Source organism: Myxine glutinosa, chromosome 1 (assembly GCF_964187855.1).
Source record: "Myxine glutinosa chromosome 1, kmMyxGlut1.1, whole genome shotgun sequence".
Classification (NCBI taxonomy): Eukaryota; Metazoa; Chordata; class Myxini; order Myxiniformes; family Myxinidae; genus Myxine; species Myxine glutinosa.
The window spans coordinates 405,183,519-405,195,042 of NC_136261.1; the positions used below are offsets into that span (position 1 = coordinate 405,183,519).

The 11,524-nt window shown below is 44.3% G+C and overlaps 1 protein-coding gene across 1 annotated transcript in view; it reads right to left on the reverse strand.

The window, feature by feature from the left end:
• Window positions 1-5,197, reverse strand: part of LOC144889601 (uncharacterized) — a 60,091-nt gene extending 54,894 nt beyond the window's left edge. Inside the window, exon 1 of the mRNA XM_078770451.1 lies at window positions 4,794-5,197. Coding sequence (XP_078626577.1) covers window positions 4,794-5,111 — 318 coding nt within the window. The 5' untranslated portion in view covers window positions 5,112-5,197. The remainder of the gene's footprint in view (window positions 1-4,793) is intronic.
• Between the last annotated feature and the right edge of the window lie 6,327 nt (window positions 5,198-11,524).

Here is an 11,524-nt window from a genome sequence, read left to right on the forward strand (position 1 = left end):
ATGCTGCAAGAGGGTTCGAGCTGCAAGAGCAAGAGGGCCAGAGGGACGTGCTGCGCAAGAGAGACTCGATGTGCCAGAGCCGCAAGAGACCCAATGTCGTACGGCGCGCCCCTATATAACCTTGCGGCGGTGATGTCAGCCTTGGCGTGCCACCCAATCAGTGCACTACACCGAATCACAGGCCTGTAGCGTGGTCATAGCTCGTGCTACTCGGGGCCTGCCGGAGGTGTAGCTGGCTGCAGCCCATGCGGCAGTGCCCTGAACTGGCCTCTTGCTTGTTCTCTTCCCAAGTCCTTGTCAGGGAAGGGAATTTAATTAATGTTGCACTAAAGGGCCTAACTAAGTGTCTATATTGGTGTGCATTGCCATAAGGGACAAAGGTTTGATGACCAGGTTTGACACACAGGGGCGTTATCTTTAATCCCTAGAACTACCTAACACACGAACATCCTGGTATGTTCACATGTATACTCCTTAACCGACAAACCGCCTAAACACATGGAACTTATTACAGGGCAGATTCCTTACCGCGACAGATGAAGCATGTTACCTATTCAGATCTACCTGGCTCTAGATATTGCTCTACCCTCTCGACATAACAATATGTATGCATGTATATGTATATATGTATGCATGTATATGTATACATATATATATATATATAAAACACAATGTGTGTGTGTGTGTGTGTGTGTGTGTGTGTGTGTGTGTGTGTGTGTGTGTGTGTGTGTGTGTAATGTTATGGATAGACTCCTAAACGGAGAGGCTTACGTGCTTGATATTTGGCATAGACATGGCCAGTGAGCCTGGGACGAACATGGCCGAACTCAAAATATTTGACGATCCATATTTTTTATTCATATTTACCTCAGCGCATTTCAGCGCACGGATTCAATGGAATCAGAGCAGGTGGGCGCCGATTCGCTCAGAGCGATCACGTGATGACGCTATGATGCTATGAAAAAAAAAATCGCTATGACGCTATGAAGATATGAACGCTATGAACTATATGACGCTATGACGCTATGAAAAAAAAATCGCTATGACGCTTTGAAACGCTATGAACGCTATGAACGATATGAACGCTATGACGCTATGAAAAAAAAAATCGCTATGACGCTATGAAACGCTATGAAAAATAAAAATCGCTCGCTTTACCAAGGGGCTCGCTCTCCCCCCGTTCCCCTCCCCTCCCCCGCCCGACAATGCCGGGTACTTCTGCTAGTATATATATATATATATATGTATGCATGTATATGTATATATGTATGCATGTATATGTATATACAGTGGTACCTCGGCTTACGAGTGCCCCAACGTACGAGTTTTTCGGGATACGAGCCGTCGCTCGGGCGGTTTGTTGCTTTGGGATACGAGCCGAGATCCGATGTACGAGCTCAAAAAATTTATTTTTTTGAATTTTCCGGTTGTGGCTTCCGGTTCCGGTCACGCGGTTATCTTGCCGTGAAAGCATCTCTGCTTGGATATAAAACACGCAATCGTCGAAATACATGAGCGAGGAATCTCCTTGCTCCAGCCGGTGACGTCATCGGCGGGGATCCCCGCCTCCAGAGTGGCTGGTCACGTGACCGCCAAAGCGTGTCGCGCGTGCGGGTATAATGAGCTACACCTGTGGATCACGTGACCACGGAAGCACGCCTCGCTTGAGAGGCATGGCTTTCGGTTTGCGTTTTGCTTTATAAGGCGCGATAAATGGGCTTTTGAGTGTTAGCGGTTCATGGCGTTGACGGTTCATGGCGGTTCATGGCGGTTGGCGGTTGGCGGTTGACGGTTCATGACGGTTCATGACGGTTCATGACGGTTCATGGCGTTGACGGTCAAAAACCCATTACATCAATTTTACCAGGCACTGTACAGTAAGTACAGTGGACACCAAATGCACGGTGGAAGGCTAGAAGTAGAAGATCGTCCAAGACAAGTGAGAATAAGCCATACTTTGGAGGAGATGACGTCATTCGCTGGTCCGATAACCAAAGATGTGGTATAAAAAACCAGGTGAGCTAACAATGCAGCAATGAAGGAATTCGGCCAAGGCACCGGCACACAACGACCTACCTACATCGAAAGACTCAATGCCAATGGTGACAGAAGCCAAGACGGCCGGCTTAAACACCGCCGAAAGACCACGGTGTACCAACTTACGATGCAGAACATCTTGCACTTAATATGATGACAACAGGTGCCATCCTCTGACGTACCATTACAGGTACAGGTACAGTACACGTGAGCACAGAGCAAAAGTTCACTGAAACTGAGATTAAGAAAAAAGAAAAAACACCTCGTGGTCCGTGCTCGATATCCGAGTTTCAATCTTTTCAAACACATGATGCTCTCGGTCACGGTATCTCCTGCGAGCTGCTTCTCCTTCAACCACACAAACAACAACTTCTCCATATCTTCATGGATAGAGGTCCGGAGCTTTGAAATAATCGTAACGCCCTTGGCTGGCGTTATAGCCTTTATGGACTCCTTCTGCTTCAAAATCGTACATATCGTAGAAGGAGTACGATCGTACTGCCTCGCCAAGTCGACAACACGCACACCACCTGGCATGCTCTTCTCCTCTGCTTAATAAAACCAGTTTATTTCTTTACATTCTCTTGTATTATGTACAGTATATACGAGGTCGTGCTTGTTTATACATTATTTGTTATTTATAAAGTACATTTTTGTTATTTAAAAGCACCTAACAAAAAAAATTGGTGTTTTTTTTTTGAGGCTGGAACGGATTAATAGCATTTCAATGCATTTGAATGGGAAAATTTGCTTTGACTTACGAGCGATTTGGCTTACGAGCTCCGTCACGGAACGGATTAAACTCGTAAGCCGAGGTACCACTGTATTGTTACGGAATCCAACGTCGGCCTTCCCCACTTACCAAGGGGGGATTAGTCCCCTCGCTTATATGACTGACCGACGTGGTCCTGGGGGGTATGACACCACGGCCGGTCGACGCTGGGTAGGGTATTAGGCCTAAACCGTCCTATGACCTATTAAAATACCAGCGCTCCCCGACACGCGAGGAAATACTCCCCCGCTCACGGTCGCAGCCTAATGGATTAGTTGCGCCGAGCGAAGCGGACTGCACCGTGAGCCGGTTACCAATGACTAGACCCGATTTATTCGTTGGCCGAATCGCGCCGCGTACATCCAATTGGGAAACCTCTAAAGCGACCGAATGTGAAGAAGAAGAAGAAGTACGGAGGAATAACAGGATTTATTAATTATTTACACAAGCCAAAGCAAAAAGAGCAGTCAAGGTTATATACAGGGAAATGGAAGGAGCAGGAGACACAGTGAAATCATTAGCTTACCTACCCCAGGACAACGTGTACGACAGACGAACATTCACACTTACACGGGGAAATGATGGCAGGAACGAATCGCTGGAGGTGGATGGCTTGGCGGGAGAGGCAAGTAGGAGTTCAGCGGGGACTGGGCACGGTCGGGCCAGAAGGCACCGCCGTCAAAAAGCCGAGCCGCGGTCGTGCTAACTCCCGCGGTCCCAAACTGCACGGGCGAAGTTCCTTTCTCCGCACTGCTGCGTCGCGCGCTCCTTGCGTTGCCTCGGTCCGTATTTCCTGCAGCGCGGCACGTATCACGGCTGCTTGGACTCATCTGCTCATCTCCAGCGCATCTGAGGTGGGGGGCGTCTCCCGCGGGTTATATAAGCCCCACCCTTGAACCTTTGCGAACCTCCCAGATCGTTCTCTCTCCGCCCGCTCAAGCCAAACCCCTTCGTGCTGGGTTGGTTGAGCGGGGCCGACTCACTCCTCCCCTCTATGACGAGGTGGAGACCCGCCTTTCGTCTCCGTACCGACCGCGTGCTCAATGGGGTCCATTTGCGGCAAAAACCATCCAAACCTGACACTTTGCAGATGGGACCTACTCTTATTTAATTCGGTGCAATGGAGAGTCAAACTATTGGGAAACACCGCCTTAAACTACATAGAATAAGGGAATAACTATTTAAAAGGATATATGGTGCCCTGCGTGTAGGTTTATGGAATTAACTAAGAGGACGAGCTTCGACCTTTCTTTACATTACGGAGGGTGAATTTCCACACAACAAAACCATAATACTCACATTCTTTACACGTTCTCAAATTCGTTACAATATGTATGCATGTATATGTATATGTGTATGCATGTATATGTATATGTGTATGCATGCATATGAATATGTGTATGCATGTATATAAATATGTGTATGCATGTATATAAATATGTGTATGCATGTATATGAATATGTGTATATGTATATATATGTATGAATGTAGATATGTATATGTATGATTATGAATATGTGTGTGTGTGTGTGTACATGTATGTATGTGTGTACATGTATGTATGTATGTATGTGTGTACATGTATTTATGTGTGTACATGTGTGTAGATGTATGTGCATGTGTGTACATGTATATGTGTGTGTGTACGTATGTCTGTATTAGAGAATTTTCATTTCCACAAGGTCTGATCAGGAGGCCTAATTCGAAAAAACAAGCAGTACACGTTTTTGCTTCATGTACGTAACGGTGATTTATTCCTTTCGGGAGCGATCGAGACAGCGATCTGTTGCCTATACACCGCCGAAACAAAGATCTGTCAGGAGAACGTTTTACACGCTTGGAACAAGATCGTCCGTCGGGCCGATACTCATGAGATTAACATTCCTGCCTAGCAGATGTCATGCCAAATCAACAGAACACAAACTACAGCAGCTGCTTTATCACCAGTCTAAGTCTAAGACTAAGTAGTAAGTGCATGCAGACCTTGGCTTGTTCTGTAGCATCAGGAAGGCCCTCGTCTGTGGAGGTACGTTTCTCGATGACCGGCTGCACCACGGCGACCCCAGAGGATGTACAGGCCCACTTGATCTTAGATCTCACGTTCCGAGCATAATAAAGACGGGACGATGCCTTTTTCCTCTCGGGGTTGGCCCTGTAACTAGCATGGGCAGCAGCCCGGGCAGCAGCCTTCAGTTTCTCAGGATCAGCCCGATATTTGACACGCACGGCCGCCTTTCTTATTTCGTTGTTTCGAATATAATTCCGTTTATTCTGCGCCCTTTTCTTTCGTATATTACGCATGATGCAGTTACCTTGCAATCCGACTTTACGGCAGGAGCTTGCTCCGGCTTTCCAGTCAGCACATGCGTTGGTAACGAGCAACGGCTTGTGACGTCATTACGTGGTTGTTGTTTTTGTGGTATTTTTGTTATGAATATTTTTTCATTGTTATTAATGTTAATAGTTGTTGTGGTATGAGTAAAATACACCAGAGACAGTGGCTCCGTCGCGTTGGAATAATTTTAATTGCTCAACTTTCATTGTGCTGCTTTGGCTGAAGAATAACAAGGAAATGTGACGCCAGAGGAAGCCATTTGGCCCATCATGCCTGTGTTACACCAGATATTTAAACAAGTACAAATATGTACATTCAAAGTACACCGCCCCCATTCCAAATAATTAAATATCCTCCAGCGCGGTACTGCCGGCATGCCGGGGCGCCTCCTTATGGCCTATGTTCACCTAAAATATAATTTGTGGTTGAATTTAGTGACCAGATATGGAAGTCATCTTCAAATTTCAAGCCAATTGGATGAAAATTGAGGATTTTAGAAATTTGGCCTATGTTGACTTCAAATATACTTGGTGGTTGAATTCAGTGACCAGATATGCAAGTCCTCTTCAAATTTCAAGTAAATCGGATGAAATTTGAGGATTTTAGAAATTGGGCCTATGTTGACCTTTTCGCCGATGTTGACTTCAAATATACTTGGTGGTTGAATTCAGTGACCAGATATGCAAGTCCTCTTCAAATTTCAAGTAAATCGGATGAAATTTGAGGATTTTAGAAATTTGGCCTATGTTGACCTTTTGGCCTATGTTGACCTCAAATATACTTGGTGGTTGAATTCAGTGACCAGATATGCAAGTCCTCTTCAAATTTCAAGTAAATCGGATGAAATTTGAGGATTTTAGAAATTGGGCCTATGTTGACCTTTTCGCCGATGTTGACCTCAAATATACTTGGTGGTTGTATTCAGTGACCAGATATGCAAGTCCTCTTCAAATTTCAAGTCAATCGGATGAAAATTGAGGATTTTAGAAATTTGGCCTATGTTGACCTCAAATATACTTGGTGGTTGTATTCAGTGACCAGATATGCAAGTCCTCTTCAACTTTCAAGTCAATCGGATGAAAATTTAGGATTTTAGAAATTGGGCCTATGTTGACCTTTTGGCTTATGTTGACCTCAAATATACTTGGTGGTTGAATTCAGTGACCAGATATGCAAGTCCTCTTCAAATTTCAAGTCAATCGGATCAAAATTGAGGATTTTAGAAATTTGGCAAAGTTGGTGACCTTTGGCCTATGTTGACCTTTTGACCTTTTGACCCCAAAAACAATAGGCTTCTCAATTGGGACGACCTATACAACTTGGTGAAGTTTTGTGACGATCGGTTTAGAATTGTGACCTGTAGGCCGGTGACAAACAAACAGACAAACAGACAAACAGAACCACAAACGCAACCGACCAATATACTTGAAAAATCTTCGATTTTGAAGTAACAAGAAAGCAAGAAAACAAACAAACAACCAGAGTGAAAACTGAGTACTCCCTTTCAGCGTGCGTCATTGCCGAGCCCCTTTCGGTGCCCGGCAATGACGTTATGCAGCCACGGAGGTATATAATATGGAGAGCCAATTGGCCACCTCGCAGCATTAGCCGCCGTGAAGCCACCGGAAATAGTCTGGCGGCCATATTGGGAAGCCGATCGTAAGCCTGTCAAAGCAAAGGCGTGGCGCACTGATGATGCAGCTGGAGCGAATTTTAGGACCGCCGACTATTTAATTAATATAGAATACTAATATTTGAACTGATATTCGGGCTCAGAATCCCGTTCTTTAAGGAAATGGTGTTCATTAAGTTTGAAGTTGGTTCTAGACGCATTTTTCCTGGGGAATCCAATGGTTTAGAGCTTGTTTGAAAAAAAAGTGCCCAAAATTACCGCTCGGTGTTCTTTATCGTTCTTCTCATGACCCAATCACCCACTAGTAGGAATAAGAATCCTGACATGTTACACCCCTGTTTAACTCCTGTCTTCACCTTGAACCATTCTGTTGTTTCACCTTGGTCGACGACCGCACATTGAAAGTCTTGGTAAAGGGCTTTTACAAGGTTCACTAATTTTCCAGGTATGCTGTATTTCTTCATTATGACCCAGACTTTCTCTGGGCAAGGAGTCGAAAGCTTTCTAGAAATCTATAAAATTGAGGTACATCGTCGTTTGCCATTCTTTGGCTTGTTCTATAATATTCCTCAATATAAAGATCTGATTTGTTGTCATGTTATATGATGTTACTTAATTCAGTCATTATATTGTAACTAAGATGTGTATGTTTCTATTACCGAGATGTTAGAAACCACGCAGATATAATGATAACCAGAGTTTATTCTACACTGACATGGGTCAGCAACACATCAACAGTGAGTCAGTCACATAAATGACATGAAACGCTGTCATGTAGTTAACCCACACAATTCACAGTTAACCCACAAAACACACCCACACCATGAAGCTCTTATATTTCAGCTTGCTCTGGTGTTGCCTCACTGGTGAGCAAACAGGACCAGTTTGCAATATTTTTTCCTGATGCGCTCTTCCTTCATGTCATCATCGAGTGTTCTCACAACATGATGGAAACGTATCTTGCTGTATGATTGTGATACAGAATGTATTAAAGCAAACACATGGTTGCTGTCTGCCTCACAGTCAAACATGTGCCGATCCAAGGAAGCAAATGTAGACCGACCGACCTCAGAAAGGACAGAAGTGGAAATTGCCACTCTTATCCCACTTTCACGAGGCATTTTGCCATTGCTTACAGCCAGGAGCCTCTTGACACAGCGTTCAGTCGCCTCACAGACACGAACAACACTGTGCGAGGGAACTATGAGGCCACCCCTGTTCTTGGTAACAATCAGGCTGTACATTGGTGTGGTTTGCCATTCTTCGTTGTTACTGGTCAATGCAGAAAGACATTGGCTACACTTCAGAGTCTTCCTCACCATCCTCACCACATAGCCGGCAATATAGCCAACACATGACTCTGTAAAGATGGAAAGTTGCTCAAAATTTGGAATATCCGCATAGTCGTGGTCCTCTTTTGCCGGCGATCTCAGCTCCAGGTCGTATCGTCTGGCCACCAACATGTCGTGACTCTCGTCAGGCACAGCCTGCTTTGCAACGCACTTGAAGGAAGCCGCATTCAGGATTCTGGTTGAGTCCTGTGCAGAACAGTTCCCACTTGCAGACTTGATGTCATGTCGCATCAAGAGGCGCTTATATGCGGCAACAAACTGCCGGGCCGTTGGGTTATTCCCACTTCCACATGCAATGCGGACCGCTCCAAAGAAAAGTTCAATGTGGTCTTGGCTCATTTTGTACGTGAGCAGGTATCGCAGGGGAGATGAGGCAGGTTTGACATATGTGAAATACAAAATTTTGACACTCTCTATGCAGATCATGAAACCAATGAAGGGGGTTTTCAAACGCGTATTGGTCATAACTTGACCATTCATGTTTTTGATGTTGGACAAGTAACTGTAGGCAGTATCCAGGAATGGCAGGAAAAGTCCTTCTCGTGATGTCATGAGTGGTGCCTTGTAGTTTCGTGCCAATGGATTGCGAGAATTTAGAATGTCAAACAGTTTGTCCAATGTTTCAATGTATTGGCAGGTAGCCTCACTGCCCTGAAATTCTGATAGTTGCAAAGTGTCCCTGCAAAACCGAATTGCATCTGCCACACTAGTGCTCAATGTCTGAGCAGCTGTGTCCACCTTCATGACATTGCTCTTCCACTCGATGTGTTTCCGGGAGAGCTTATTTCCCAGACGCAAGCCTTCCCTCTTCTGCAGATCAAAGAGTGCCTGGATGTATTTCCACGCGATGACTTTTTTGTTGCCATCCTCCATCATTTTCATGGATCCAAGACAGTTTCTTGCAAGTTTAAGCATGTGACATGCATCGAGTACAACACAAATTTTCTTTTCGGGATTTGCTGGGTGGGGAAATGTTGGTTTCACATTCTGCGGCGTGATGTCGGCACCTAGCTCACGTAACATTGTCAAATGAGCGGACGGTCCATCGCAAGTTAAGGAAACCACCTCTGCACCGATATCATGCAATTTTAGTAGACATTGTGTCACCAAATTCGCCTGTTCCTTCCCCGACAATCCATTTATCATAAAGTATGCTACAGGCACTTTCCAACTGTCATTCAGTGCACGGACGCAGACACAATCGGCTTCCCAATATGGCCGCCAAGCAACTTCCGCTAGCTTCAGCCGACAGCCGTCATTGGCTCTCCAGTTTATTATATACCTCCGTGTATGCAGCGCCTGGAGATGGCATATGAAAGGAGCGGTGTACAATAGATCCTTGATGCTTAAGACTTCATTTAATTGGGTGGATGGGAGGAGGAGCAGGATCTTAACAAGTAAACGAAAAAACATGTTTTAGAGCTACACACTTTTATTAATTTTTTAAAAGTTTTTTAAACCAAAATTTTTGGTTTAAAAAACAAAAAACCCGAGGTCAAAAGTTTTAAAGTTTTCAGTTTGTCCGTCAGTCCGTCCGTGATAGGTTTTCGTTACCGCGATAACTTGAGAACGACGAAAGGGATCTGAGTCAAACTTGGTGCAGGTATGTATGATGAGGTAAAGATGAACTGATGAGATTTTGGGGTCAAAAAAATCAAAGGCCAAAGGTCAGAGGTCATGTTCGGTAAAAATCCGGTTACCACGATAACTTGTGACGCAGTGAAGGGATTCTGACTAAATTTGGTTCACTTATGTAGAATGATGTAAACATTAACTGATTAGATTTTGGGGTCTAGAGGTCAAAGGTCAAAGTCTGTAATGGGTCTATAACTTGAGAACGGCTGAAGTTATCTCATTCAAACTTGCTACAGGTAGGGACAATGATGTAAAGATTAACTGATTAGATTTTGCGGTCCCGAGGTCAAAGGCCAAAGGTCAGAGGTCATGTTAGGTAAAATTGTGATAACTTGTGAACAGGTAAAGGGCTTTAAATTAAAACTTGGTACAGGTATGTAAAATGATGTAAGTATGAACTGATGAAATGTAGGGTTCAAGAGGTCAAAGGTCTGAGGCCATGTCAGGTATAAATGTCATATCTTGAGAACAGCTGAATGGATTTAAATCAAACTTGGTACAACTATTTTAATGATGTAATAATGTGGGCGGAGGCATATCAGTTGACATCGTGACGTCGAAGAGTTTTGTTCCATTTTAAAAATTATTCATTTATGTGCTTGGCCTTAGGATAGTAATAGAGCTGATCCACACACACACACACACACACACACACACACACACACACACACACACACACACACACACACACACACACACACACACACGACATACTGACGAGACAAACACTTAACACAGCCACTGAGCTTGGGGGAAGTGCCGTCACTAACGTCCGGGTGCCAGTGACGTCATAACAATGGCGCCGCTTTTCTCACCGCACTCAGTGGGGCATTCCCTCCTCCCCGTGGATGCCAACCGACGGGGATTGTCTTCAGGCAAGGAAGCGGCACATACCATTTTTAAAGTCTTTGGTATTACTTGAACCGGTTCAAACCGGATGGATGTTTTTTAGGAGACACCATCTCCGTAATGGATGGCCGTTGGCTCCCTACGAGAGCTCACCCACACTTTGCCAGGTGTTGTTAGCTCACCTGGAACGAAGTTCAGGGGAGCTTATGCGATGGCGCGTCATCCATCCGTCAGACCGTAATCGCTTGAAACTTCTTCTCCGAAACCGCTGATTTGCGACCAAATTTGGCACAAATTATATTTGTTTTGTTGTGACTATAGTTTATTCACGGCATTAACAAGTAAATGAAAAAACATGTTTTAAAGCTACACACATATATTAGAAAAAAAAAATTCAACCTTTTAAAAATTATTATTAAATTTTGATAGATGCAAATGTACCATAAAAGAGGACCGTGGGCCAAATTTCAGTTCTCTAGGACTTATGGAAACTAGAAAACGAACGGCTGAGAGATTTGAAACGGGACAAACAAACAATGTTCAGATGAAGTTAAATAAAAGTGTATAATAAAAAGATCGGGGTCTAAGGGGTCTACCGGGGGTCAAAGTGGGTCCAGGTTTGACCTCCCAAAATAGATATTTGCTTTTTCCTCAGAAACTACACATCATTTTGATGAAACTTGACCACAACCTTCACCACCCATGATGAAGCAAAGTTTGTTCACGGCATTTAAAAAAATCTGCCCCTTTAGGGGTCTATGGGGGGGAGGGGTGTCCCCCCCCCCCCCCCCCCCAGAATAGGTATTTTTTTGTTTGTTTAAAGTCTTGTGATTATGCTCGTATGACTCAAAATGCTGTTCTGTCTTCCAGCAAGCAATGAAATTGTTTTAAAATACCTTTAGTCAGTTAG